Source organism: Mauremys mutica, chromosome 20, assembly GCF_020497125.1.
Source record: "Mauremys mutica isolate MM-2020 ecotype Southern chromosome 20, ASM2049712v1, whole genome shotgun sequence".
NCBI classification, from domain to species: Eukaryota; Metazoa; Chordata; order Testudines; family Geoemydidae; genus Mauremys; species Mauremys mutica.
This window is the reverse complement of record NC_059091.1, coordinates 22,321,064-22,349,031: the sequence shown is the minus strand read 5'-3', so window position 1 is coordinate 22,349,031 and position 27,968 is coordinate 22,321,064. Positions and strand designations below refer to the sequence as shown.

General features: G+C 66.0%; 2 protein-coding genes across 5 annotated transcripts; one reads left to right on the top strand and one right to left on the bottom strand.

The window, feature by feature from the left end:
* LOC123353644 (TLC domain-containing protein 4-like) lies at positions 1-27,377 on the bottom strand. Of its 2 annotated transcripts, none has more exons than XM_044994924.1 (7): positions 26,985-27,377; positions 11,550-11,720; positions 10,744-10,833; positions 7,840-7,898; positions 6,985-7,079; positions 1,746-1,819; positions 1-1,339 (listed from the first exon to the last, which is right to left on the bottom strand). In XM_044994924.1, the coding sequence occupies exons 2-7, from the start codon at positions 11,702-11,704 to the stop codon at positions 1,033-1,035; spliced, it is 780 nt and encodes a 259-aa protein (XP_044850859.1). In that variant the 5' UTR covers positions 11,705-11,720; positions 26,985-27,377; the 3' UTR covers positions 1-1,032. The 2 variants fall into 2 exon arrangements, with proteins under 2 accessions (XP_044850859.1, XP_044850860.1); XM_044994925.1 differs by lacking the exon at positions 26,985-27,377 and adding an exon at positions 18,055-18,188.
* ECSIT (ECSIT signaling integrator) lies at positions 20,690-27,966 on the top strand. Of its 3 annotated transcripts, none has more exons than XM_044994903.1 (8): positions 20,690-20,788; positions 21,827-22,061; positions 22,698-23,124; positions 23,351-23,574; positions 24,027-24,084; positions 24,737-24,885; positions 25,649-25,751; positions 27,369-27,966. In XM_044994903.1, the coding sequence occupies exons 2-8, from the start codon at positions 21,945-21,947 to the stop codon at positions 27,587-27,589; spliced, it is 1,299 nt and encodes a 432-aa protein (XP_044850838.1). In that variant the 5' UTR covers positions 20,690-20,788; positions 21,827-21,944; the 3' UTR covers positions 27,590-27,966. The 3 variants fall into 3 exon arrangements, with proteins under 3 accessions (XP_044850838.1, XP_044850837.1, XP_044850836.1); XM_044994902.1 differs by having other exon boundaries at positions 20,761-20,803; XM_044994901.1 differs by lacking the exon at positions 20,690-20,788 and adding an exon at positions 21,712-21,731.
* The last annotated feature ends 2 nt before the right edge of the window (positions 27,967-27,968 follow it).

Here is a 27,968-nt window from a genome sequence, read left to right as displayed (position 1 = left end):
CAGGAGCTGCCCAGGCTGAGATCGGGGTCCCCGGCCGTGCTGGGAGCTGCCCAGGCTGAGATCGGGGTCCCCGGCCGTGCCGGGCGCTGCCCAGGCTGAGATTGGGGCCCCCGGCCGTGCCGGGCGCTGCACAGATACAGAGGGTGGGACAGGCTTGCCCCAAAGAGCTCCCACTCTGAAGAGAGAAGGCACAGATGAAGGGGCATTGTCCCCCTTTAACAGACAGGGAAACTGAGGCACAGAGGCAGGGACTAGACCCCGGGTCTCTGGGGCCCCAGTGGTAGGTTTAGCTGGGGGCTGACCTGTGGGAGAGACACCCCTGCTGGGACCCGTGTGCCCTCCCAGCTCCCCCCGCCACTGCAGGGGCCAGGGCTTTATGGCCGGGGGGTGCTATGGCCAGGAGGCGTCTGGGAGGGAGGGGCCAGGGTCAGACTGCAGGATCCTGGGGCACAGGGGTGTCCTCAAAAGCTACGTAGACCCCTTGGCCCTCGGGGGTTCAGTGCAGATGGGCCCCCCCCAGCCCAGTAGTGTGGGGCTCCTCCCACTTTTTGCAGGAGTGGGAGGGGGCGCGGGGGCCTGCGGAAGCCGTTCACGTGGCCCTACCATGGCTCCCTGCTCTGCCCCATGGGACCCCCCACCCAGCTGGAGCCTCTGCGCCCCTTATGCATGGACACGCAGGCCCCCCCAAGGACACCCCTAGCTGGGGGTTGGGCAGCCTTAGCCCCCTGCGAGGGGCACTGCCAGCCCCACAGACGGGCCCCACCGGGCTCCCAGCCAGACGTCCCGTGTTCAGTGCCAGTCCCGGTGCCCCATGGGTTTCCTGGGTGCCTGGGGCATATGCCAGTCTGTGATCTCCATGAGTGTCCGAGGTGCCCGCCCGTGCCTGGCGCTCCGTGGGGGTCAGTCCGGGTGCCTGGCGGGCACGTGCCAGGCCAGGGGGTTCCTGTGGCTGTGGGCTCTGATGGGAACTAGCGTGGATCGTCCAGCTCTTGGGGCCCCCGGCCGTGCCCCCTGGGGAAGTCCAGCTCCCGCTCAGTCGCCGTGGCCGCAGGCCGGCTGGCGCTCCTGGGGCCGGCAGAAGGCCCGGTAGAAGCCCCGGACAATCTTGTACATCCAGACCAGGTTGAGGACCTCCAGGGCCAGGCTGGGCGCAATCCAGGCCACCTGCACGGCGAGCCCCAGGCGGGCGTACTCGGGCGTGCCGTACCAGGCCAGCACGCGGGCGTAGTAGCTGGGGATGACGGCGATGCGCACCAGGAAGAAGACCACGGTCATGGCCAGGCCGTTGGCCAGGACGAACCAGGAGGAGCGGGGCTGCCCCACGGTGTCAAAGAACCACCTGGGCCACGACAAAGGAGCGCCGTCACTTTAAACAGCCCCGGGCCCCGCCCCCTCCAGCTCCTGGAGTCACATGATCACATCAGCGCTCTCATTAAGCCGGAGGGGTAACTGACGCTGCCTGAGTTTGCCGAGAGCCTGAGCCAATTGCCCAGCCCGGGTCAAGGGTGAAGCTGCCCTGATGCAAGTCAAAGGGGTGTTAACTCCCAGCCCCACTGATCTAGGGTCACTGCCTGCCCTACCCTTCAGCCCGCCTCCCCACACTGTGCATCCCAGCATCCTCTGGGGCAGCGGCCCCATCCCCATCCCCCAGCGCCTCGGGAAAATCTGAATCCGGGTCCCACTGGGACGCTCAGGCACCTTCGAGCCCCCCAGCTCCAGCCCCCCCGGGCCCCCCCCCGACTCACCGCAGGTTGACGAATGGGGTGGAGAGCTCAGACAGGAGGCGGAAGTTGGCGAAATAGGGCAGCACCCCTCGGCTCTGGGGGAGAGAGAGGCCGTTACTCCCCTGCCCCAGGGGGCTCGCGGGCGGGACCCCCCCCCAGCAGAGAGAAGGGGACGGATCCTCCGCCCCAGGCCTGCTCGGGAACCACCCCCGAGACGGGGGGCGCCGAGCTGGGCCCCCGCAGGAAGAAAGGCAGGAAAAGAGCACGGGGTGGGGTGGGGGGGGTGGGGGGGGTCACTGGACTCACAGACCCCAAGGCAGAGTCACTTCCCTGAGGACCTAGAGCCATGAGCAGAGTCCACCCCCCGCAGCCCTGCTGGTGCCCCTCACTCCCGACCCGCAGCCCCCGCTAGCCCAGCCCTGCCAGTGCCCCTCACTCCCGACCCGCAGCCCCCGCTAGCCCAGCCCTGCTGGTGCCCCTCACTCCCGACCCGCAGCCCCCGCTAGCCCAGCCCTGCCAGTGCCCCTCAGTCCCGACCCCCAGACCCTCGCTAGCCCAGCCCTGCCAGTGCCCCTCACTCCCGACCCCCAGACCCTGGCTAGCCCAGCCCTGCCAGTGCCCCTCAGTCCCGACCCCCAGACCCTGGCTAGCCCAGCCCTGCCAGTGCTCCTCAGTCCCGACCCCCAGACCCTCGCTAGCCCAGCCCTGCCAGTGCCCCTCACTCCCGACCCCCAGACCCTCGCTAGCCCAGCCCTGCCAGTGCCCCTCAGTCCCGACCCCCAGACCCTCGCTAGCCCAGCCCTGCCAGTGCTCCTCAGTCCCGACCCCCAGACCCTCGCTAGCCCAGCCCTGCCAGTGCTCCTCAGTCCCGACCCCCAGACCCTCGCTAGCCCAGCCCTGGGATCCTGCCCCCCACCCCAGCCCTGCCAGTGCCCCTCAGTCCTGACCCACAGACCCTCGCTAGCCCAGCCCTGCCAGTGCCCCTCAGTCCCGACCCACGGACCCTCGCTAGCCCAGCCCTGCCAGTGCCCCTCAGTCCCGACCCACAGACCCTCGCTAGCCCAGCCCTGCCAGTGCCCCTCACTCCCGACCCACGGACCCTCGCTAGCCCAGCCCTGCCGGTGCCCCTCACTCCCGACCCACAGACCCTCGCTAGCCCAGCCCTGCCAGTGCCCCTCAGTCCCGACCCACAGACCCTCGCTAGCCCAGCCCTGCCAGTGCTCCTCAGTCCCGACCCCCAGACCCTCGCTAGCCCAGCCCTGGGATCCTGCCCCCCACCCCAGCCCTGCCAGTGCCCCTCAGTCCTGACCCACAGACCCTCGCTAGCCCAGCCCTGCCAGTGCCCCTCAGTCCCGACCCACGGACCCTCGCTAGCCCAGCCCTGCCAGTGCCCCTCAGTCCCGACCCACAGACCCTCGCTAGCCCAGCCCTGCCAGTGCCCCTCAATACCGACCCCCAGACCCTGGCTAGCCCAGCCCTGCCAGTGCCCCTCAGTCCCGACCCACAGACCCTCACTAGCCCAGCCCTGCCAGTGCCCCTCAGTCCCGACCCACAGACCCTCGCTAGCCCAGCCCTGCCAGTGCCCCTCAGTCCCGACCCACAGACCCTCGCTAGCCCAGCCCTGCCAGTGCCCCTCAGTCCCGACCCACGGACCCTCGCTAGCCCAGCCCTGCCAGTGCCCCTCAGTCCCGACCCACAGACCCTCGCTAGCCCAGCCCTGCCAGTGCCCCTCAGTCCCGACCCACGGACCCTGGCTAGCCCAGCCCTGCCAGTGCCCCTCAGTCCCGACCCACAGACCCTCGCTAGCCCAGCCCTGCCAGTGCTCCTCAGTCCCGACCCACGGACCCTGGCTAGCCCAGCCCTGCCAGTGCCCCTCAGTCCTGACCCACAGACCCTCGCTAGCCCAGCCCTGCCAGTGCCCCTCAGTCCCGACCCACAGACCCTCGCTAGCCCAGCCCTGCCAGTGCTCCTCAGTCCCGACCCACGGACCCTGGCTAGCCCAGCCCTGCCAGTGCCCCTCAGTCCTGACCCACAGACCCTCGCTAGCCCAGCCCTGCCAGTGCCCCTCAGTCCCGACCCACAGACCCTCGCTAGCCCAGCCCTGCCAGTGCTCCTCAGTCCCGACCCACGGACCCTCGCTAGCCCAGCCCTGCCAGTGCCCCTCAATCCCGACCCCCAGACCCTCGCTAGCCCAGCCCTGCCAGTGCCCCTCAGTCCCGACCCCCAGACCCTCGCTAGCCCAGCCCTGCCAGTGCCCCTCAGTCCCGACCCCCAGACCCTGGCTAGCCCAGCCCTGCCAGTGCCCCTCAGTCCCGACCCCCAGACCCTGGCTAGCCCAGCCCTGCCAGTGCCCCTCAGTCCTGACCCACAGACCCTCGCTAGCCCAGCCCTGCCAGTGCTCCTCAGTCCCGACCCACGGACCCTCGCTAGCCCAGCCCTGCCAGTGCCCCTCAGTCCCGACCCCCAGACCCTCGCTAGCCCAGCCCTGCCAGTGCCCCTCAGTCCCGACCCACAGACCCTCGCTAGCCCAGCCCTGCCAGTGCCCCTCAGTCCCGACCCCCAGACCCTCGCTAGCCCAGCCCTGCCAGTGCTCCTCAGTCCCGACCCACAGACCCTCGCTAGCCCAGCCCTGCCAGTGCCCCTCACTCCCGACCCCCAGACCCTCGCTAGCCCAGCCCTGCCAGTGCCCCTCAGTCCCGACCCACAGACCCTCGCTAGCCCAGCCCTGCCAGTGCCCCTCACTCCCGACCCCCAGACCCTCGCTAGCCCAGCCCTGCCAGTGCCCCTCAGTCCCGACCCACAGACCCTCGCTAGCCCAGCCCTGCCAGTGCCCCTCAGTCCCGACCCACAGACCCTCGCTAGCCCAGCCCTGCCAGTGCCCCTCAGTCCCGACCCACAGATCCTCGCTAGCCCAGCCCTGCCAGTGCCCCTCAGTCCCGACCCACAGACCCTCGCTAGCCCAGCCCTGCCAGTGCTCCTCAGTCCCGACCCACAGACCCTCGCTAGCCCAGCCCTGCCAGTGCTCCTCAGTCCCGACCCACAGATCCTCGCTAGCCCAGCCCTGCCAGTGCTCCTCAGTCCCGACCCACGGACCCTGGCTAGCCCAGCCCTGCCAGTGCCCCTCAGTCCCAACCCACAGACCCCTGCTAGCTCAGCCCTGGGATCCTGCCCCCCACCCCAGCCCTGCCAGTGTCCCTCAGTCCCGACCCACAGACCCCTGCTAGCTCAGCCCTGGGATCCTGCCCCCCACCCCAGCCCTGCCAGTGCCCCTCAGTCCCGACCCGCAGCCCCACAACCCCAGCCCTGGGTCTCCCCTACCCAGCTCTGTGAGTGGCTCCCAATCTCAACCTGCCCCACCCCTGTTCAAAGAGCTGTCCACGTATTGCGGCCCGCCTCCCTCTGGGTGTCCGCCCCCGCTGGTGGGGCTGTGTCTGACAGCTGTGGGGGGGCTGATCCCCATGGGAGCTCAGTACCAGGGTCACACCAGGGAGGGCCGGGGGCTTGGTAAGGAGTCACAAACGTTCAGATGTTCCCATGGCCGGGGCGCAGCGCAGGGGGCACAGTGGGGAGAGAGACGCCAGCTGGGGCTGGGGCCGGACTCTTCCCGCTGGCTAAGATCTGAGGGCCCGACGGCCCCACAAACAGGGGAGACTGACCCAGGCGAAAACACGGCCCAAGTGAGTAGCCCGGTTCACGGGCCTGGCCGATGCTAACAGGCCTGGCCGATGCCAAGCAGGGGCGTCACTTCCTATGCTCCCCCACACCTTGGTTTGCCCCCCTGACTTTTCATAAGTCCCTCCGACCCTACCCAAGACGCTGCAGGCTGGAACACAGCTTGATCCCCAGCGCCCCCGGTTACCGAGCCGACGCCCCAGCTCCCAGAGTCGGGCGAGAGTCGGTTTCAATCCCCAGCTCCTGGAGTCCCGGGAGAATCCAGCTCTCGCAGCAAAGGCAAAGCAGCGTCCTGGCCCTCAGCGGGACGGATAAAGCTGCCAGCGCCAGGGGAAGTCGGCTACAGCTGCAACCCCCCAGTTCATAAGGTGAACCCCAAATACTGGTAGAAAGTCCCGATTCGGAAGCCAACGAGGCTCCTCCCCAGTGATCTGGGACCAGCAGCGCTGGGCTGAGCAGACCTGGGGAAGGGCCGTTAACCCTTCAGGGCGTCGCATGAGCCCTTAGTGGGGGAGAGGATCCCCCCGACCCCGCTGCCCCATGCAGGGCTTTTCCCCTTCCCCGGGGGCAGCTGGTGCCGCCCCTGACAGAGCTGGGCCCGGGGAGCTTTGGTGCTAACAAGCAGCTGAGGCTGCGGAGGCAAACGGCTCCTGGTGAGTCGCTGGCCACCAAGGGAAGCCGCCTGGGTGTGTGTGTGGGAAAAGCCCAGTTGTCTCCCAGCACAGCGTGTGCGCCGTTCGGCTGCCATCACCGTGGCATCTGGGCACCTCACCATCGTTGGTGTATTTAGCCTCACGATGCCCTTGGCAGGGGTGTGTGTGTGTGTGTGTGTGTGCAGAGCTATTATACAAAGGGGAAACTGAGGCACCGAGCAGCTACACAACTGGCCCAGGGTCACCCAGGCTGTCTGTGACCATCCTTCCTCCCTGGTCCAGCCCTCGCCATCCGCCCCAGGGTGCCCACCCCGAGCCGCACACAAAGCGGGGAGTCCAGGGCCTGGCCACGCTCTCTGCCTTGAGCTAATCTCTCATGCAGGAGGTGGGTGAAATTCTCCGGCCTGTGCCACGCAGGAGGTCAGACTAGATCTAAGGGTCCTTCCTGGTGTTAACCCCCCCTGAGATTAGCCCCTCCCTGCTGCAGAACAGGGCCTGGGCCCATCTACCCCGGTATCCCGTCTCCAGCAGCGGCCAGACCCCTTCGAACCCAGCGCTCGTGACTCCCAGCCCCTTACCCCCAAACCCAGCCCAGCCTCCCGGAGGCAGGTGCCTTTAGCTCCTGTGTTCTGGCTGCGTCCCCGCCCCCGCCAGGCCTGGGAGGGGGGACGCCGGCTGGTGAACGGGGGCTGAAATCTGAGGTCTGACTTGAAGCGGGGGGTGGGGGTGGGGGTGGGGGGGTGGATTCTAGCAGGGTTTAAAGGGGGGGGTTGAAGCTGAATTTGGAGCCTGCATGGAGCCAGCCGCTGCCCTCGGCGTGGGGGCAAAGGAAAGAGCTGGGGGGTGCAGAGGAAGCAGAGAGAGAGCAGAGATCTGGGGGGCAGGGACAGGGGAGGGAGCCTGCCCCAGGGCGGCCGGCCGGGCCTGGCACTGACCAGCACGTAGCCGTAGGCGTACAGCGCCACCAAGTGGTGGCAAACGAACAGGGAGTCGCCCAGCGTCTTCCAGTAGCGCAGGAGCAGCAGCAAATCTGGAATTGGAACAGAGCGCGAGGGGGTTTAATGGTGGGGGGCAGGTCAGTGTGCCGGGGGGCCCGGGGGGGGGGGGGGGGCTGGGTCAGGCTGAGCAATGGGGAAACGCACAAACACACACACAGCCGCCCCCCCACCCCAAACACTCCCCCCACATCCCCCCTCCCGCTCGCCGGGCAGCTCCCGCCCCCTCCCTCGGAGCGGGGCCCGTAGCCGGTGGGCGACCCCTGGCGCCCCCTCAGCGCCGGCCCTGGGGCCCGACGAACCGGTCACTGCCTGGGAGAGCCTCCCCCTGGGCTGGGCATCTGGATTTCTCCTGGGGCTCCCATCCACTGCTGGGATCCTCAGCTTTGGGGGGGGGACAAACGGCTCCCACTTGGGTGGGGTTTCAGGGTCCAGCCGCCCCACTGCTGCTCTCTGCCTCAGCCCCAGAGCCTGGCCCCAGCAGCTCTAGGAGGAAATAGGGCGACCAGGCAGCAGGTGTGAACAATCGGGATGGGGTTGGGGGGGGTAATGGGAGCCTATATAAGAAAAAGACCCCAAATCAGGACTGTCCCTATAAAATCGGGACATCGGGTCACCCTACAAGGAAAAAGCCACCAAAACTGTAAGAACTTTCCCCGTTTTTTTCAGGTTTTTAGATGATTTTGTGGCTGAAATCCCAGTTTTGGGGTCCCCCCGGGTCAGGGAGGCCCAGGAGCTGGGGGTCGCAGTCCCCAGGCCGGCCAGCAGGGGCAGCGCGGTGCCCCCAGCGTTTACCGTAGAGCAGGTACCCGCAGGTGATGGCCACGTTGAGTTTCACCAGGTCAGGGTCCCCCCTGGAAGCACAAGGAGTCAGGGGATGAGGGGCTGGCGTGGGACGGGGTGGGGGGGAGGTGGAACATGAACACAGGCAGGGGGCAGATCGTGGGGCCTGCTCCCCCCTTCAGACGCTCACTCCCCCCAGTGCCTGGGCCCCAGATCCTCCTTGCATGCAACCCCCCTGCCGGGCACCGTGCCAGCCCCCGGGCTCCGCTCCCCAATGCGAGTGGCTATGCCCAGCTGATGCCAGCTGCACGGTCGGCTCTGGCTCCTGGCAGCGGGGAACAAGGGGGCCATTCTTCCCAGGCACAAACCAGCCTTTTATCACCTCTGCCACCATGTGACCCCAGGCCCACGGGACCCCCCGCTCACCCCCCTGCCCGGCCCAGGGCTGGCACCTTCCAACCAGCTGTGAGAGACGGGGCTTGGGAAATGGACCAGAGCAAATCTGCCCCCCGCCCCCAACTCCGAGCATGGGCTGCAGCCAGCTACAGAACTGTGGGCGGGGGGGAGAAGCCCAGGGCTGGGAGAGCAGGGGGCTGTGGGTGAGCTGTGGGGCAGGGAGCAGGGGGCTGCGGGTCAGGAGTGAGGGGCACCGGGGGAGCTGTGGGGCAGAGTGCAGGGGGCTGTAGGTCAGGAGTGAGGGGCACCGGGGGAGCTGTGGGGCAGGGTGCAGGGGGCTGTAGGTCAGGAGTGAGGGGCACCGGGGGAGCTGTGGGGCAGGGAGCAGGGGGCTGCGGGTCAGGAGTGAGGGGCACCGGGGGAGCTGTGGGGCAGGGAGCAGGGGGCTGCTGGTCAGGAGTGAGGGGCACCGGGGGAGCTGTGGGGCGGGGAGCAGGGGGCTGCGGGTCACGAGAGAGTTGCACCGGGGGAACTGTGGGGCAGGGAGCAGGGGGCTGTGGGTCGGGCGTGAGGGGCACCGGGGGAGCTGTGGGGCAGGGAGCAGGGGGCTGCGGGTCAGGAGTGAGGGGCACCGGGGGAGCTGTGGGGCAGGGAGCAGGGGGCTGCGGGTCAGGAGTGAGGGGCACCGGGGGAGCTGTGGGGCGGGGAGCAGGGGGCTGCGGGTCAGGAGTGAGGCGCACCGGGGGAGCTGTGGGGCAGGGTGCAGGGGGCTGCAGGTCAGGAGTGAGGGGCACCGGGGGAGCTGTGGGGCAGGGCGCAGGGGGCTGCGGGTCGGGAGTGAGGGGCACCGGGGGAGCTGTGGGGCGGGGAGCAGGGGGCTGCGGGTCGGGAGTGAGGGGCACCGGGGGAGCTGTGGGGCAGGGCGCAGGGGGCTGCGGGTCGGGAGTGAGGGGCACCGGGGGAGCTGTGGGGCAGGGCGCAGGGGGCTGCGGCACGGGAGTGAGGGGCACCGGGGGAGCTGTGGGGCAGGGAGCAGGGGGCTGCGGGTCGGGAGTGAGGGGCACCGGGGGAGCTGTGGGGCAGGGCGCAGGGGGCTGCGGGTCAGGGGTGAGGGGCACCGGGGGAGCTGTGGGGCAGGGCGCAGGGGGCTGCGGGTCAGGAGTGAGGGGCACCGGGGGAGCTGTGGGGCAGGGCGCAGGGGGCTGTGGGTCAGGAGTGAGGGGCACCGGGGGAGCTGTGGGGCAGGGTGCAGGTGGCTGCGGGTCAGGAGTGAGGGGCACCGGGGGAGCTGTGGGGCAGGGCGCAGGGGGCTGTGGGTCGGGAGTGAGGGGCACCGGGGGAGCTGTGGGGCAGGGAGCAGGGGGCTGCGGGTCTGGAGTGAGGGGCACCGGGGGAGCTGTGGGGCAGGGCGCAGGGGGCTGCGGGTCAGGAGTGAGGGGCACCGGGGGAGCTGTGGGGCAGGGCGCAGGGGGCTGTGGGTCGGGAGTGAGGGGCACCGGGGGAGCTGTGGGGCAGGGAGCAGGGGGCTGTGGGTCGGGCGTGAGGGGCACCGGGGGAGCTGTGGGGCAGGGAGCAGGGGGCTGCAGGTTGGGAGTGAGGGGTATTGGGGGAGCTGTGGGGCAGGGAGCAGGGGGCTGTGGGTCAGGAGCAAGGGGCACCGGGGGAGCTGTGGGGCAGGGAGCAGGGGGCTGTGGGTCAGGAGTGAGGGGCACCGGGGGAGCAGGGGGCTGCGGGTCAGGAGTGAGGGGCACCGGGGGAGCTGTGGGGCAGGGCGCAGGGGGCTGCGGGTCGGGAGTGAGGGGCACCGGGGGAGCTGTGGGGCAGGGCGCAGGGGGCTGCGGGTCGGGAGTGAGGGGCACCGGGGGAGCTGTGGGGCAGGGCGCAGGGGGCTGCGGGTCGGGAGTGAGGGGCACCGGGGGAGCTGTGGGGCAGGGCGCAGGGGGCTGCGGGTCGGGAGTGAGGGGCACCGGGGGAGCTGTGGGGCAGGGCGCAGGGGGCTGCGGGTCGGGAGTGAGGGGCACCGGGGGAGCTGTGGGGCAGGGCGCAGGGGGCTGCGGGTCGGGAGTGAGGGGCACCGGGGGAGCTGTGGGGCAGGGCGCAGGGGGCTGCGGGTCGGGAGTGAGGGGCACCGGGGGAGCTGTGGGGCAGGGCGCAGGGGGCTGCGGGTCGGGAGTGAGGGGCACCGGGGGAGCTGTGGGGCAGGGCGCAGGGGGCTGCGGGTCGGGAGTGAGGGGCACCGGGGGAGCTGTGGGGCAGGGCGCAGGGGGCTGCGGGTCGGGAGTGAGGGGCACCGGGGGAGCTGTGTGGCAGGGCGCAGGGAGCTGCGGGTCGGGAGTGAGGGGCACCGGGGGAGCTGTGGGGCAGGGCGCAGGGGGCTGCGGGTCGGGAGTGAGGGGCACCGGGGGAGCTGTGGGGCAGGGCGCAGGGGGCTGCGGGTCGGGAGTGAGGGGCACCGGGGGAGCTGTGGGGCAGGGAGCAGGGGGCTGCGGGTCGGGAGTGAGGGGCACCGGGGGAGCTCACCAGATGGGGTTGGCGTTAACGGCTTCATCGAAGAAGAGGATGTAGAGGCAGAAGAGGCCGACGATGAGCGCGTGCAGGGTGGAGACACACCTGAGAGGGACATGCAGGGGGGTCAGCCCCCCCCGGATCACACAGGGCTCAGCCCCCCCCATGGCCCCCCCGGATCACACAGGGCTCAGCCCCCCCCATGGCCCCCCCGGGATCACACGCGGCTCAGCCCCCCCCACGACCCCCCCCAGGGGATCACACGCGGCTCAGCCCCCCCCGTGCCCCCCCCGGATCACACACGGCCCCACCACGTTGCTCCGAGCGCCCAGCCCCCGGGGCAGACAATGGCTCCTTTCAGCCCATCAGACGCCTCACGCGGCTGCCAGGATGTTCTCAGGCTAAGCCCACCAGGAACGTCCGGACGGCTCCCGCTGGGGGCTGGGCCTAGTGGTTAGACATTGGGGGGCTGGGAGCCAGGACTCCTGGGTTCTATCCCTGGCTCTGGGAGGGGAGTGGGGTCTAGTGGTCAGACGTTGGGGGGCTGGGAGCCAGGACTCCTGGGTTCTAACCCTGGCTCTGGAAGGGGAGTGGGGTCTAGTGGTCAGACGTTGGGGGGCTGGGAGCCAGGACTCCTGGGTTCTAACCCTGGCTCTGGAAGGGGGGTGGTTCTAGTGGTTAGTGCACTGGGAGCCAGGACTCCTGGGTTCTAGCCCCAGTTCTGGGAGGGGAGTGGGGTCTAGTGGTTAGATGTTGGGGGGCTGGGAGCCAGGACTCCTGGGTTCTGTCCTGTTCCCCTCAGGCCCCGAGGACTGCGGTACCTGGAGTTCCACTCGCACTTCTTGACGGTGGTCAGGCTGCAGTAGCGGCGACTGAGCGCCAGCGAGAGCTGGGGGCTGACAGCCGAGAAGAAGAACTGGAAGGCCACGAAGCTGCCGGCCACGATGCAGTAACCCAGCCGCGTGGACTCCTCCATGGCCGCTCAGTGGCACCTGTGAATGGAGCGCGCGGGGTGTGAGCGTGGGGCCCCACCGGGATGGGATCTGGAGCCTTCTGGTCACGAAGCACCAGCCCCCACATCTGAGCAGAAGGAGAATCACCACTGGCTGGTAGCACTATAGGGCATATGACACACAGCAGAGCTGCTCTCATTCCATGCAGCAAAGGGCAGTGGCACACACGCGCCCTGCCCTGCCAGATCTCTGTGGAGCGGCAATAAGTCTGCGTCGCAGAGGGCAGAGTACTTAGGAGCTTGATTCTCTGTGGGTCCCCCTGCACTGGAAGCATCACAGCAACGCTCAGCCCTGTGCCCTTCCCCCACCACAGGCCCTTGGTGCCACGTGGTGCTGCCCCCACTCCGAGTCAGGGGATTTTGCTGGGGCTCTCAGTGGCTGTCGCCCAGCAGCCCAAGGCCAGCGGGGGAGGGGGAGCACCAGCAGCCCCCCAGGATGTACCCCGCTCTCTGGAGGCGAGATGGGGATCTGGCCCCCTGGAGCCGGGGAGAGAACCCCTGGGGAGAGAAGCCTGATGTTGAAGACCTGCCAAAAGGGAGGGAGCATTATTGAATGATAAGGGGGCAGGAGCCAGGACTCCTGGGTTCTAGCCCCACATCTGGGAGGGGAGTGGGGTCTAGTGGTTAGAGCAGGGGGCTGGGAGCCAGGACTCCTGGGTTCTAGCCCCAGTGAGGGGAGTGGGGTCTAGCGGTTAGAGCAGGGGGCTGGGAGCCAGGACACCTGGGTCCTAGCCCCACATCTGGGAGGGGAGTGGGGTCTAGTGGTTAGAGCAGGGGGCAGGAGCCAGGACTCCTGGGTTCTAGCCCCACATCTGGGAGGGGAGTGGGGTCTAGTGGTTAGAGGAAGGGGCTGGGAGCCAGGACACCTGGGTTCTAGCCCCAGTGAGGGGAGTGGGGTCTAGTGGTTAGAGCAGGGGGCTGGGCGCCAGGACACCTGGGTTCTAGCCCCAGCCCTGGGAGGGGAGCAGGATCATTTCGTTTGTGAGCGAGAGGTGGGAGCCTCCCAGAGGCTGGAGCTTTAAAGCAACCCCTGCACCTGGCAGGCGCTGGGTGATCCTTGCCCAGAGGAGCCCTGCTGACTGTCATTAAGGATTTGCTTAATGAGCTTCCTGCAAACTAACCTCTGCACTTCAATCAATATTTGCTCCAGACGTGTCCTGCTGGAACCCTGAATGGATTTCAGGGGCAGGGCTTTGGGATGGGGGAGGGGATTCTGGGCAGGTGACCCGGTGGGGTGCGGGATTTGGGGCAGGAGACCTGGGGAGTTCGGTTCGGGGCAGGTGACCGGGTGGGGTGTTCGGGGCAGGTGCCCCACTGGGGCAGTTTGGGGCAGATGACCTGGTGGGGTGGGGGGTTCAGGGCAGGTGACCCTGTGGGGCGGTTCGGGGCAGGTGACCTGGTGGGGCAGTTTGGGGCAGGTGACCCTGTGGGGCGGTTTGGGGCAGGTGACCCAGCTGGGTGGGGGTTTGGGGCAGGTGACCCGGTGGGGCAGTTTGGGGCAGGTGACCCTGTGGGTTGGGGGTTTGGGGCAGGTGACCCGGTGGGGCAGTTTGGGGCAGGTGACCCAGTGGGGTGGGGGTTCGGGGCAGGTGACCAGGTGGGGCAGTTTGGGGCAGGTGACCCGGAGGGGTGGGGGTTCGGGGCAGGTGACCCGGTGGGGCAGTTTGGGGCAGGTGACCCTGTGGGTTGGGGGTTCGGGGCAGGTGACCCTGTGGGGTGGGGGTTTGGGGCAGGTGACCCGGTGGGGCAGTTTGGGGCAGGTGACCCTGTGGGTTGGGGGTGAGGGGCAGGTTACCCGGTGGGGTGGGGGTTTGGGGCAGGTGACCCGGTGGGGCAGTTTGGGGCAGGTGACCCTGTGGGTTGGGGGTTCGGGGCAGGTGACCCTGTGGGGTGGGGGTTTGGGGCAGGTGACCCGGTGGGGCAGTTTGGGGCAGGTGACCCTGTGGGTTGGGGGTTCGGGGCAGGTGACCCTGTGGGGTGGGGGTTTGGGGCAGGTGACCCGGTGGGGCAGTTTGGGGCAGGTGACCCGGTGGGGTGGGGTTCGGGGCAGGTGACCCGGTGGGGCAGTTTGGGGCAGGTGACCCTGTGGGGTGGGGCTTCGGGGCAGGTGACCCGGTGGGGCAGTTTGGGGCAGGTGACCCTGTGGGGTGGGGGTTCGGGGCAGGTGACCCTGTGGGGTGGGGGTTTGGGGCAGGTGACCCGGTGGGGCAGTTTGGGGCAGGTGACCCTGTGGGTTGGGGGTTCGGGGCAGGTGACCCTGTGGGGTGGGGGTTTGGGGCAGGTGACCCGGTGGGGCAGTTTGGGGCAGGTGACCCGGTGGGGTGGGGTTCGGGGCAGGTGACCCGGTGGGGCAGTTTGGGGCAGGTGACCCTGTGGGGTGGGGCTTCGGGGCAGGTGACCCGGTGGGGCAGTTTGGGGCAGGTGACCCTGTGGGGTGGGGGTTCGGGGCAGGTGACCTCTCCCAGCCAGCCGGGAGGTCTCTATGATCACAGACCGAACAGGCTGTGAAGCTGCAAACTGACCCTGGTGGCTCGAACCCCGGATCCACACCACTGCCCGGCCGACCGGCCGGAAGGAGCCGGCGGGGAGGCTTTGCAGATTGGGACTGAGGGGCGCTGGCAGTGGCGGATTAGCCAATGGGGTCTGTGCCCGGGGGCCCCAGAAAAATGAGTCCCCAGACCTCCCCTCCCCCTCCCAGCTGGAGCGCCAGGCAGGCGGGGAACTGGCCTGCAAGCAGAAGGGGTGGGGAGGGGCCCCCACTTGCTCTGGCCAAGGGCCCCACAAAACTATAATCTGCCTCTGGGCACCGGCAGAGCTGGGGGAGCCCAGGGCTGGGCTAGCAGGGGCTGCGGGTCGGGAGTGAGGGGCACCGGCAGAGCAGGGGGGGCCACGGCGTCGGCTAGCAGGGGCTGCGGGTCGGGAGTGAGGGGCACCGGCAGAGCTGGGGGGGCCCAGGGCTGGGCTAGCAGGGGCTGCGGGTCGGGAGTGAGGGGCACCGGCAGAGCAGTGGTGCAATGGCAGACAATAGCAAATAGAGGCTCCTGCTCTCCTGTCCTTTTGCTCTGGGCACGGGGAGCCGTTCCAGTGGGGCCAGGAGCCCCCAGCTCCATGGGGCAGGGCCCAGCATTCCCAGATGGAGCTGAGCCCACCCAGAGTCGAGCCGGATCTGGCTGGCTCTGAGCGGAGACCCAGGTGGGAGTGATCCCGGGAGCCTGGCAGCGGGCGTGTGTGTGTGGGGGGGGGCAGGCAGTGCCATGGGGCCCACGGACTGAATACTGGCTCCCTATGTGTGGGGAGGAAAAGGGGTCTGGGTGGGTGAGGTTCCAACAGGGGCTGGAGCCGGCCCTCCTCCTCCAGACCAGAAACCATGGGGACAGGCACCGTGTAGGTACGACGGCTTAGAGCCGAGCCCACTGCCCGCCATGCCCATCAGCATCGTCTCCTTGTTCCCTGCCCCCCCAGCTGCCCCCACCTCGTGTCTGACGCTTTGGCCCCGATCCCGCCAACGCTGCCACGCGCTTCAACCCACTGCCAAGCAGCGAAGCAGAGCGTGTGCAACAGCATTGGTAGGCCTGGAAGGTGTTTGGGGCAGGGCTGGTGTCTTTGGGCTGTGTGCAGCGCCTGGCACCATGGGGTCCTGGGCCATGGCTGGGGTGCCCCGGTGCTACCGCAATACACCTAATAAATAACGTACAGCGCCTGGCACCAGGGGTCCTGGGCCATGGCTGGGGTGCCTCGGTGCTATTGTAATACACCTAATAAATAACGTACAGCGCCTGGCACCAGGGGTCCTGGGCCATGGCTGGGGTGCCTCGGTGCTATTGTAATACACCTAATAAATAACGTACAGCGCCTGGCACCATGCGGTCCTGGGCCATGGGTGGGGTACCTCGGCGCTACCGTAATACACCTAATAAATAACGTACAGCGCCTGGCACCATGGGGTCCTGGGCCATGGGTGGGGCACCTCGGCGCTACCGTAATACACCTAATAAATAATGTACAGCGCCTGGCACCATGGGCTCCTGGGCCATGCTCCTAAGCCCAGCAGTAGCACTCCCTGCAGCTGCGACTGCGCTGGCTCCAGCCCCGGCTCTGCCGCTGACCTGCGGTTCCAACTCCTAGGTCTGACTGCCTGTGCCCTGGTCCATGAGGAACAGTCGCATTCGCAGCCCCAGTGGTGTTGGACGCCGATGGCTGCGGCTGTGGCAGGGGGCTGAGGCTAACCGTGGGATCCCCATGGCCGGAGAGTTTTCAGAACAGGCGGGACGAACAGCGGGCAGGGATGGGCTGGGTTTACCGGGTCCCACTTCAGTGCAGAGGGGCTGGCGCAGACGCCCTCGCAAGGTCCCTGCCCCACCACAGGCCTGAGAGCGGGTACTCAGGGTCTGGATGCGGTGACCGGAACTGGCTCAATCGAGATGCCACCTCCTGCTTTCGCTGCCAAGGCAAACGGATCAGGGCCAGAGAACAAAGCCGACTGCAGCTCGGAGCCAGGCCGGGTCACCGCGGGACGGAGCGGCCACATTGTGCCTGGCATCCGTGCCAGCTCCCTGTGTTCACGTGCTGTGCGGGTGCAAGGGGGGGGCACCTCACACAGACTGATCACGAGGCTTAGGTCAAAATCTGGAATTAAGAGGGGGGAATAGGGTAATGCCATGGTCCACCTAAGTGATTAGAGTGGGATGGGGGCTGGGAGTCAGGACTCCTGGGTTCTATCCCAGCCCTGGGAGCAGGGAATCAGGACTCCTGGGTTCTATCCCAGCCCTGGGAGGGGAGTGGTGGTTAGAGCAGGGGAGGGAGGAGCCAGGACTCCTGGGTTCTATCCCAGCCCTGGGAGGCGAGTGGTGGTTAGAGCAGGGGATGGGGGAGTCAGGACTCCTGGGTTCTATCCCAGCTCTGGGAGCAGGGAATCAGGACTCCTGGGTTCTATCCCAGCCCAGGCAGGGGAGTGTGGGTTTCAGGTTAGCACGGGGTGGAGCATGGGAGGGATTTCAGGGAACTTGGCATCCTCTGGGGAAGCATCCGACGTGCCCAGCTCGCAGGGCGGGTGAGACGCTCCCATTCAGTAATTAAAGGTTGCAAAACACCAACGCCAGGGAACTGAATCGTGCAGCTAAATAATCCAGTTCCCGCCACCTCCCTCTGGCTGTGCTGGCCCCAGCCCCCTCCACGAGGTTAATTATTATAATTCATTCTGGCAGGTCAATAAGCAAATTGAGCAAGTAACAAAGTGGCAAAACTTGCAGCCAATTTCCCCCCGTACCCCCCCCCCCCAGCCACTAACCCTGTCTGGGGCCAAAAGCCAGCCTGGTGTAATGCCCCCTCAGCGGTGGGGCCGGCCCGGTGCATTCTGCACACCCTGGCTGCAGACCAGCTCAGGGATGAGTGACAGGTACCCTGATTCCATGGGGGGGGCTCCCCCAAATGCACGGTGCCAATTTCGGTGCAAGGGGGGGTGTTGCCACAAGGGAGCCAGCAGCCCGGCCCCTCATGGTTCCCCCTCTTCCCACCCCATTGGCTCCCTGGCTCCTACCCCAGGCAAGCTGGGAGATCCTGGAAGGGAGCAGGATCTAGTGGGGGGGGGGGGAGCAGGGACTGGGAGTCAGGACTTCTGGGGTTCTATTCCCTGAACCCACAGTTGCCTCCCAACTCCCCCTCCCAGGGCACAGCCCCCCATGGATCCAGCTCCCCACACTGGCCCACATGGATCTGGCTTCTTCCCCCACTCGCCCCCCCAGGGCACAGACTCAGTGGATCCAGCTCCCCCGACTTGCCCCCCAGGACACAGCCCCCCATGGATCCAGCTCCCCCCACTCGCCCCCCAGGACACAGCGCCCCCTCGATCCAGCTCCCCTCACTCGCCCCCCAGGACACAGCCCCCCTTGGATCCAGCTCCCCCCCCTCACCCCCCATGGATCCAGCTCCCCCCACTCGCCCCCCAGGGCACAGCGCCCCATGGATCCAGCTCCCCCCACTCGCCCCCCAGGGCACAGCCCCCCATGGATCCAGCTCCCCCCACTCAGCCCCCAGGACACAGCGCCCCATGGATCCAGCTCCCCCCACTCGCCCCCCAGGGCACAGCGCCCCATGGATCCAGCTCCCCCCACTCGCCCCCCAGGGCACAGCCCCCATGGATCCAGCTCCCCACACTCCGCCCGCAGGGCACAGCGCCCCATGGATCCAGCTCCCCCCACTCGCCCCCCAGGGCACAGCGCCCCATGGATCCAGCTCCCCCCACTCGCCCCCCAGGGCACAGCCCCCATGGATCCGGCTCCCCCCCCGGCTCGCCCTGCCCCGCACGATCCACCCACCTGGGGAGCTCCTGCCCCCGGGCGTGGGGCGCCGGCTGCTCGGAGCCCAGGGGCTCCCGCGGCCACCCAGGCGGAGGCTCCGCGGAGCTGCCACATCCCAACCCCACGCCCCGCTCCTGGCTCTGACAGGGGGGCCGGCCAGCGCCCCCGCCTCCACCAATCCCTGCGCAGGACACGCCCCCTCGTGGGGCCAGACACGCCCCCCGCCGCCTTCCCCCACCCACCGGCGGTGGGAGCCGGCCAGGTGGCAGGTCCCGAGGTGGGGGACGAGCCAGCGCTGCCGTGGGGGTGGCTCTGAAAGAAGCAGGAGGCCTGGGTGCGGTCCCTGTCTGGGGGGGAGGGGCGGGAGCAGGAGGCGGGAGCCAGGACGCCTGGGTTCTATCCCCGTGGCAGGAGGGGACGGGGGCTGGGAGCCAGGACGCCTGGGTTCTGTCTCCTGAATTCACAGCTGCTCCGGGGTTAATGCAGGTGGCGGCTGGGAGTCAAACTCCTGGGTCTATTCTTGGCTCTGAGAGGCGCCTGGGCAGCGGGGAGGTCTAGTGGTTAGGGCCAGGGCTCCTGGGTTTCTAGTCTCACTTCTCATACCGCCTCCTTGTGTGACCATGAACAAGTCACGTCCCCGCCCCGTGCCTCAGTTTCTCCTTTTGAATAATGGGGACGATACACACATCCAGGGCTGGCTCCAGACCCCAGCGCGCCAAGCGCGTGCTTGGGGCGGCGTGCTGCGGGAGGGCGGCAGGCGGCTCCGCTGGACCTCCTGCAGACGTGCCTGCGGAGGGTCCGCTGGTCCCGCGGCTCCGGTGGAGCATCCGCAGGCACGTCTGCAGGAGGTCCACCAGAGCTATGGGACCAGCGGACCCTCCGCAGGCACGTCTGCAGGAGGTCCACCAGAGCCGCGGGACCGGCGACTGCCAGAGCGCCCCCCGCGGCGTGCCGCCCTGCTTGGGGCGGCGCAATTCCTAGAGCCGCCCCTGCACACATCTCCTGGAGCAATGCACATGCAATGCTCCAAAGAGGGAAGCTGCTGCTTTCGTCTGTCGCCACAGCCCCATGTTTATAGACACACCTTTCAGGGTGTCACAAAGCCATATACAACATAAAGGCAGGGATCACATAATCCCCTATTGAAATCCAGCTACTTCTGGTTTATACGGAGATCCCGCATCCAGCGCTGAGGTACAGTCACCCAGGGGTGGAACACAGCAGCTGTTTATACCAGGACTCTCACCTGGTGCTGAGGTCAGGGGCGGCTCTACGTTTTTGGCCGCCCCAAGCAGTCATGCGCGGGAGGCGCCCCGGAGCCGCGGGAGCAGCGGACCTCCCGCGGGCATGACTGCAGAGGGACCGCTGGTCCCGCGTGGCTCGGCTGGACCTCCCGCGGCTGCGGACGGTTCGCGGGTCCGGCGGCTCCGCTTGAGCTGCCGCAGTCATGCCTGCGGGAGGTCCAGCCGAGCCGCGGGACGAGCGCCCCCTCCGCAGTCATGCCTGCGGCAGGTCCAGTCGTCCCGGGGCTCCGGTGGACCTCCCGCAGGCATGACTGCGGCAGGTCCGCCGGCCCAGCCTGCCGCCCCCCCCGGCCGCAGGGGACGCCCCCTAGATTTTGCCGCCCTAGGCACCAGCTTGTTTTGCTGGTGCCTAGAGCCGCCCCTGGCTGAGGTGCAGCCACCTCTGGGGTGGGGCCCGGCAGGTGTTTCACAGTGGCCGTGCCACAGCTTGGGGCAGGTGTGAGGAAGGATCCAAGTGACCCTCACAGGAGAGAACAGGCCCGAGGGAGGAATCAAGCGGGAAGGTGACGTTCCCTCCCTGCTGTCCATAAAGCTGAAGTTGGAGGCCTGCTCCCCCGCCTCCGGCAGGGGGTCTGGTAAAGCAGGGCTGGGGAACGGAAAGCCAGGGCACCCTCTGGGCCAGCGAGGGGATGGAGGAGGAGGGGGTCCCTGGGCTAGGCCTCAGGAGAGCTGGGTTCAGTTCCTGGCTCTGCCACAGAATCCCTGAGTGACCTTGGGTGCGTCACTCCCCTGCCCCGTGACTCAGTTTCCCCAGCTGTAAAATGGGGTCATTGACCCTTCCATCGCTGTGGGGCAGGGACTGTGTCTATACAGCGCCTGACATAATGGGGGGGGGGGGGCGTGATCTGTGTGTATGTGGGGGGGGGGGTTGAGGAGGGCATATTAAATAATAGCAGAGCCTCATGCTTGGGCTGGGGGGCTCTGTCCAACCTCCCGGCTGCAGGCCAGCCCTCCCACCCGGACTCGGGGGGGGGGCGAGACGGTTCCTACCTGGCTCTGCCCCATGTGCCCCCCACCTGGGACAAGGTGCCCCCTGCTCTGTAACCAGCCGGGAACCAGGCAATCCCGCCGGTCCGGGCACGTCTGGGGCGGGGTGCGAAGGGCTTGGCAGCCCCGGGGCACTGGCTGATTCAGCCTCACCCCAGCCAGGGAAACCGAGGCACAAAGGAAGGGACTTGGCCAAAATCGGGGGGTGAGGGGGAAGCCACGAATAGAACCCAGGAGTCCGGGCCCTCTGCCGGGGGGTGGGACTCAGGGGCGCGCCCCCTGCCCGGGAGAGGGGGGGGCAAGTGGGACCCACGTGTCCGGCTCTGCCCCACGGGCTCCCCGCCCACCTGGGCCTGGGAGTGGGCGGGACTTAGAAGCGAGGCGTGTGATTGGCTCCGCCCCCTGACCCGGCAGGGATTAAACGGGGGGGGGGCGGTGCTAAAATGGCGGCGCCCAGTGGGGTGAGGCCGGCTGAGGTCGGATATGGGGGGTGGGAAGCTTTGGGTGCCCTGCCCAGATCGGGGGGGCTGAGAGCTGGGTGGAGGTGTGGGGTGGAGATGGGGTTTTGGGGGGCTGGGGGCATGCCCAGATGGGGGGGATGAGAGCTGGGGGTGGAGATGGGGTTTTGGGGGGCTGGGGGCATGCCCAGATGGGGGGGATGAGAGCTGGGGGTGGAGATGGGGTTTTGGGGGGCTGGGGCATGCCCAGGTTGGGGGGATGAGAGCTGGGGGTTGAGATGGGGTTTTGGGGGGCTGGGGGAATGCCCAGATGGGGGGCTGAGAGCTGGGGGTGGAGTTGGGGTTTTGGGGGCTGGGGGCATGCCCAGATGGGGGGGATGAGAGCTGGGGGTGGAGATGGGGTTTTGGGGGGCTGGGGGCATGCCCAGATGGGGGGGATGAGAGCTGGGGGTGGAGATGGGGTTTTGGGGGGCTGGGGGCATGCCCAGGTTGGGGGGATGAGAGCTGGGGGTTGAGATGGGGTTTTGGGGGGCTGGGGGCATGCCCAGATGGGGGGCTGAGAGCTGGGGGTGGAGGTGTGGGGTGGAGATGGGGTTTTGGGGGGCTGGGGGCATGCCCAGATGGGGGGGATGAGAGCTGGGGGTGGAGATGGGGTTTTGGGGGGCTGGGGGCATGCCCAGGTTGGGGGGATGAGAGCTGGGGGTTGAGATGGGGTTTTGGGGGGCTGGGGGCATGCCCGTGTGGTGGGGGGCGGGAGGTGGAGTGTCCGGGAAGTGTGAGGTGAGGGGATGGGCGTGTTGAGGGTCTGGAGGCCTCCCCTCCCCGTGGGGGGTATATGGGAGTTTGGGGACAGGGCACGGGGGGGGCTGAATGTGTTTGGGGGGGACACAGACGCAGTGTGTGTGGATGCATATGGGGCACCATGAATGGAGGGGCGCCTGAACAGGTGATGGGGAGCTCTCCCTTCCCCCCCCCCCCGGTAGATTTCCTGTCCCCGTGTCCTACGGTCAATCTCTAAGTTCCCTCTCTGTCTGTTTCAAGCAAACGCTGGAGGTCAGGCATGGCTGAGCCTGCTCCGTCATTCTGAGTCTCCCAGCTCCAGCAGCAGCCTCCTTCCTCGCCAGCCTCCGCCCCGTGTCCGAGGGACAAGCCCCCCACCATGAACTGTGTGCGGAAGCTGCTCCGGGCCCGAGGGCTCTCTGCCGGACGCGGCATCCTGCGGCAAGCGGCGCCGGGGAGGGCTCGCCCATGGCTGCAGGGAAGCAGCTGTGCCCAGGTACCAGGCGTCCTTCAGCAGGGCAGCAGCTCCCAGTCCAAAGGAAACCAACTCGGGGCACGTGGGCAGCCCTGTGGTGTGACGCCCCAGGGAGGGGATTGTGCGTGTGTTTGGGGGAAGCAGGGACTGGGAGTCAGGACTTCTGGGGTTCTATTCCCTAAACCCACAGCTGCCCCCGCCAGCTCAGCCCCCCGGGCACAGCCCCCCATGGATCCAGCTGCCCCCCCAGCTTCCCCTCCCAGGGCACAGCCCCCCATGGATCTGGCTCCCCCCACTCGCCCACATGGATCTGGCTTCTTCTCCCACTCGCCCCCCAGGACAAAGCCCCCCATCCCCGCTCCCATTTGTTGTGATCTGAGGGCTGGGGAAAGAGGGGCAGCAGGCGCCCGTTCGTACGAGTGGTGTCGCAGCGGATCGGTCCGCGGTTTCACTGCACACAGGCTGCTAAGCAGCTGTCAAATGGTGCCAGTCACTGCTGGCCTGCAAGCTGGCGTCCAGTGCCCGTGAGCCAGGGGAATGGAATGGCACTGTGGACTGTGGTACTGATATCTAGGGCCTTGCCCCACTGAGCGCGCTCTAATCACCAGGTAACATGACAGCTGCTAAAGGCGCCGTTTGTATCCAATTCTCTGCTAGTGCGTCTGGCCGGTGCCTGCGCGGCGCATCCGGAGCAGCGCTGCCCTGAGCCGTTCTGAGCTCGTCCCCACGGCGAGGGGGGACAAGGAGAAAGACAGAGGGTTCCGTGATGGGTCCCTGGTGCCCTTTGATGAGCTCTTCGAGCGGGCCCACGAGGGAGACAGGACCAAGGCCGCCTTCAGCCGAGCGGTGGAGCTCTTCTGCCAGAGGGACGTCCGGCGCAGAGGTCATGTCGAGTTCATCAACGCGGCCCTCAGGAAGATGCCGGAGTTTGGGGTGGAGCGGGATCTCGACGTCTACAACAAGATCCTGGACGTCTTCCCCAAGGAAGTGTTCGTGGCCCGCAACTTCATCCAGAGGATGTTCAACCACTACCCGAGGCAGCAGGAATGCGGGATCCAAGTCTTGGAGCAGATGGAGAACTATGGTAGGGGTGCGGGGTGCCCGAACACCCATAGTGGCAGTGTGGGTTAGTGGTTAGGGCTGGGGGGAGTGGGAGTCAGAACTCCTGGGTTCTATTCCCAGTTCTGCCACTGACTCCCCGTCTGAACTGGGCAAGTCGCTTAACCCCTCTGTCCCTTAGTCTCCATGGTGAGGGCCGGTGAAGGCACCGTCTGCGTCTCTTACGTGCCTCTCCTCCCTCGTCTGCGCAGGCATCATGCCCAACAAGCAGACGAAATTCCTGCTGCTCCAGATCTTTGGCGAGAAGAGCCATCCTGTTCGCAAGTACCAGCGGCTCATGTACTGGTTCCCCAAATTCAAGCATGTCAACCCGTACCCGGTCCCGGCGGCCCTCCCCCGAGACCCCGTCGACCTCGCCAGGATCAGCCTGCAGCGGATTGCCGCCGACCTGAGCGCCACGGTCACGGTCTATCAGGTAAGGAGAGGCGCTCGGCCGTAGCGCGTTGCGCGTAGCCATGGGAGTGACTGACTCTCGCGCGCCGGGGTGTGAGCACTGCGGAGGAAGGGACTCTAACGTACCAGGGCCTCTTGCCGCACAGCGGTGGAGTCACAGAAAGAGCAGGCGGCTGCTGCTGATGGAGGCAAAGCTCTGGTCAGCTCGAACGACCCCTAGCACAGCCTGATGCAGAGGAGAAGGTGCTTGCGGCAATTGGGGCATGGAGCACCCTCTAGACTGTTCTATGCACCAAGGAGTTTACTCCTGTTACCTGGGGTCCGGCCTCCCGGGGCTCGGTCCCCAGTTCGGGCAGGGGGCCCGGCCTCTTGGGATCTACAGCCTGCCGGGCTGTATTGAACTGGGGGAGCGAGTCAGGGAGCCCATGCGTGTGAAGGATGCTGTCTCTAACAAAGGCGTCTTCATCCCCGCAGAGGCCTCTGACGGATATTTCGGATGCCGGAAAAGAGATCACCCAGCCGCACATCGTAGGTACGGGATGCCCCGGACCCCTTTGCCTTTGACTGGCCGGTGCCGGATTACGTGGGAGCGAAAAGTCTCTAGCCTGTTGTGTGTGTCGCCTTTGCCTTAGCTGGAGGCGACGTCGGCACTGAGGGCGTCCGGCCATTCGAGCCGCTGGCTGGAAGCAGCCCGGCTGTGGGGAAGCAGCCCACGTGGCTCGTGATTTCTAAGCCCCACGCAACCCTGGACAGACTCAGAGGGGGACGTTCGGGGGGGTATGGGGGCATGTCTCTACCCCATTGACGTGGATTTGCTCACCTTCCTTAGAGCCTCGCCTCTAACCCTTCCTTCCCCCGTTAAATAACGACGCTGCTCCGGCGCTGAGGAGCCCAGTGTCTTTAGAGACGCTAACGAGCTAAGCTTCTCTGTGGAGCATTGCATCTGGGGTAACAGGCGCGCATCTGGGGAGTCTTGCCTGTCGATCACAAGCCCAGCTCCTGGGTAGGAATCACAGCCTGGCAGCTGGGGGCTGTACGCGGCTTGTGCTCCGGAGAGCTTCCCCGCCTGGGGTGCTCTGGCTTGGTGCGAAGGCCGTTCAGCGCAGAGCCGTTGGATTATGTTCATTCTCTCCCCGGGTGGCTAATCCTCGGTTTGTGGCGTGTGTGGTTTCCCCTCCCTTTAGGAATCCAGAGCCCTGATCAGCAGGAACTCCTGGCTCGCCACAATCCGGCCAGGCCCGTGTTTGTCGAGGGCCCCTTCCCCTTGTGGCTGAAGAAGACGTGTGTTTATTATTATATACTCCGGGGAGAGCCGTTGCCTCCTGAAGAAAAGGTAAAGAATGGCCTTGCCTCTCTGCGTAGGCCTGGGGCTGCCAGCTGTGGGCTCTGGGGAGGAGGGTCTGTATTTCCAGGCTGTTTCCCTGCACTGCAAACACCACGGAGTTGGTGCTGGTTTGGTGAATGACCTGAGTCACTCTGGAAACGCTGTAAGTCTTGTGGAGGTGGGGCAGGGGCTGGTTCATGGGGTGTGGGGAGTGGGCTATGGGGGCTTTTCCCCTATAGGGGGTGCTGTCTCTGACCCCCAGCATGGGGACTGGCTTGCTCAGGGGAGTCAGAGACTGGAATATGGGGCTTTTCCCCTCTCGGGGGCACCAGTTCTATTCCCTAGACCAATAATTACCTCCACCTGACGCCATTCGTCGGCCTGCACATAATGAGTTTGCCAGGTCTCAGCTCATTCCTAGCTGGGCTGGTGAACGTATCGTCGAAACCCCCAGCACAATCTGCAGTGACCAGGCTCCTCACCAACAGCCTCGCTGGAGAGGCCGGGGTCCCCTCTTCCACCTGGGGGGTCTGTCCAGGGCTGGCTCGGGGAGATCGGACAGGAAGTTGGCTCTGCAGACGCACTGGGCTGCCATTCTGGCATCTTTCTCTGGAAATCCAGGGGCCGCACAAGCTGAAGAGTGGGCTTGTCCCAGGAGGGCAGAGAGATGCATGCGGCTCAGGGGTGCTGGGTAGCGGTTGAGTGAGGTAGAGGTGTTTGGGGGGGGTATTTACTCCCCCTGTATAAATATCTCCCCCCCCCTCCCCCTTAGGAAGAGGTGATCGACTCCGAGAGGAACTTGTACTACCCCATGCACCTCGACCTGGACCTGGACCGGGGCCTCTGGGACGACGAGGAATTTTACGTGGATGAAGGTAACACACGTGGGGCTGGGCCACTGAGGTGGGGGCACATTTAGAGCCAATCAAATCTACTGGGACAGTCGGGCAACAGGAGAGCCAGAGCAGCTGGCAGTGAAACAGAAATAGAGCCCAGAAATTGATTCATCCCTCTGGAGGCTGTTCCATAGGCTAATCGACCTCTGTGTCCTCACTCACCCTAAGCTGAGATCGAGGGAGGTGATCATTCCCCTCTATTCGACATTGGTGAGGCCTCATCTGGAGTCCTGTGTCCAGTTTCCCAGTGCCTAACTCCACCTCTTAACCAAAGCCACTCCCCCTCGGTATAAGCTTCCAACGCTTGTAATAGTTTGCTGTCAACCTCTAAGTCACCAGTTCAAATCCAGCCCTGCTCAGCGGTGGATGAAGGTTACTGCCCCAGTTAATAGTCCCCATCCTAATCCAGAGCTTCTGAGAGAGGTCTGCATAAACCAGCCCTGGCACTGGTTAGAATAGCAGGGTTGGAAGGGACCTCAGGAGGTATCTAGTCGCACCCCCTGCTCAAAGCAGGACCAACCCCAACTAAATCATCCCAGCCAGGGCTTTGTCCAGCCTGACCTTAAAAACCTCTAAGGAAGGAGACTCCACCACCTCCCCAGGGAACCTATTCCAGTGCTTCACCACCCTACTAGTGAAATAGTGTTTCCTACTATCCAACCTAAACCTCCCCCTCTGCAACTTGAGACCATTACTCCTTGTTCTGTCATCTGCCACCACTGAGAACAGTCTAGATCCATCCTCCTTGGAACCCCCTTTCAGGTAGCTGAAAGCAGCTATCAAATCCCCCCTCATTCTTCTCTTCGGCAGACTAACCAATCCCAGTTCCCGCAGCCTCTCCTCATAAGTCATGTGCTCCAGCCCCCTAATCCATTTTTGTTGCCCTCTGCTGGGCTTGTTCCAATTTTTCCACATCCTTCTTGTAGTGGGGGGCCCAAAACTGGACACACGACTCCAGATGAGGTCTCACCAATGTCAAATAGAGGGGAATGATCACGTCCCTTGATCTGCTGGCAGTGCCCCTAGTTATACAGCCCAAAATGCCATTAGCCGCCTTGGCAACAAGGGCCCCCTGCTGACTCCTATCCAGCTTCTGAGCAATCGCAGGCTAATAAGAATGATCTTTTTCCTCCCCCTCTTATCTCTATATCTGATCCCCCAAGAAAGAAAGTATTAAGGTTACTTAGATCAGCAGATACTTTTCTTCCCTACCTGAACATGTCAAATCAGAACTCCTCTGCAGCGGGATACGATAGTGACTTCTGTTCTAAGCGGCTGTGTGGTAGCTGTTGTGTTCTTCCCCAGAGGTGGCCACATTTCAATGCCGGGTGAAAAAAACAGTTCCTGGCTGTGTGGACTTTGCACCAGGGACCCGAAGTCCTTGACAGACAAGCCGCCTCCCTCCTGAGGGTGGAGGATTATTGTTGTTTGGTGAATTGACAGTTTCCTTGCGGAGGGAGGGGCAGAGGTGAGATTAGGACCCAAGAATCCTGATTTCCAGTCACTCCGATGGCATTACTGGAGTCCACTGCTCCATTGTGCTGTGGGGTTTGCTAATATTGACGCTGCTTCTGTTCTCTGTCCTGTCCCCTGCAGTGGTGGAAGGCCCCATCTCTGCCATGTGCATGGCCGGGGCAGGAGACCAGGCCACTTTGGCCAAGTGGATTTTGGGCCTGCAGCAAACCAATCCCATTTTGAGTCAGACACCGGTTGTGTTCCACCTCACGCCGGGGCCCCGAGAGTTCCAGGTGGCCTCGGACTCGGAGAGCGGCGAGGAGGAGATCCCGCAAAGTTGGCGCATGAAGCAAGAACTTTAAACCTGCCTCCATTTGGTCGCCTTCCTTGGGGATTGTTTAGCTGCATGCGATCGAGCCGATGGGCCAGCGGGAATCTGCTTCAGCAGCCACCGTGGCATAGGAACGGATCCGTCCTTTCAATCAGTCTGAGCCGCTTTGAGTAGAGTCCCACGTAATGAGGCTGCTGTGACTGTCTCCTCCCCCTGCTTCCTTCGCTCTAGCGCTAAGGACGGTACCGGGTATGGGGTGAATGTGCTTAGCCGCCAGATGATTTGATGTAGTCGCCTCACATTTGGACCTGATCATTGTTCTGGGTGATCTCTGATCGCGGCAGGGGGAGCCCAGAGCCTCCTGAGTTGTAATCCCAGCTCCTATTAAACCACTGCCCCGGGCGTGGAGC

Bases quoted from the DNA above. Each gene is read 5' to 3' on its own strand.
- LOC123353644 (XM_044994924.1), bottom strand. From the start codon at position 11,704: ATGGAGGAGTCCACGCGGCTGGGTTACTGCATCGTGGCCGGCAGCTTC. The intron at 1,820-6,984 runs GTCAGTGCCAGG...TCTCTCCCCCAG, and splicing joins ACGCCTACGGCTACGTGCTG to AGCCGAGGGGTGCTGCCCTA. The intron at 1,340-1,745 runs GTGAGTCGGGGG...GTCGTGGCCCAG, and splicing joins ACCCCATTCGTCAACCTGCG to GTGGTTCTTTGACACCGTGG.
- ECSIT (XM_044994903.1), top strand. From the start codon at position 21,945: ATGAACTGTGTGCGGAAGCTGCTCCGGGCCCGAGGGCTCTCTGCCGGA. The intron at 23,125-23,350 runs GTAGGGGTGCGG...TCGTCTGCGCAG, and splicing joins GGAGCAGATGGAGAACTATG to GCATCATGCCCAACAAGCAG. The intron at 25,752-27,368 runs GTAACACACGTG...TGTCCCCTGCAG, and splicing joins GGAATTTTACGTGGATGAAG to TGGTGGAAGGCCCCATCTCT.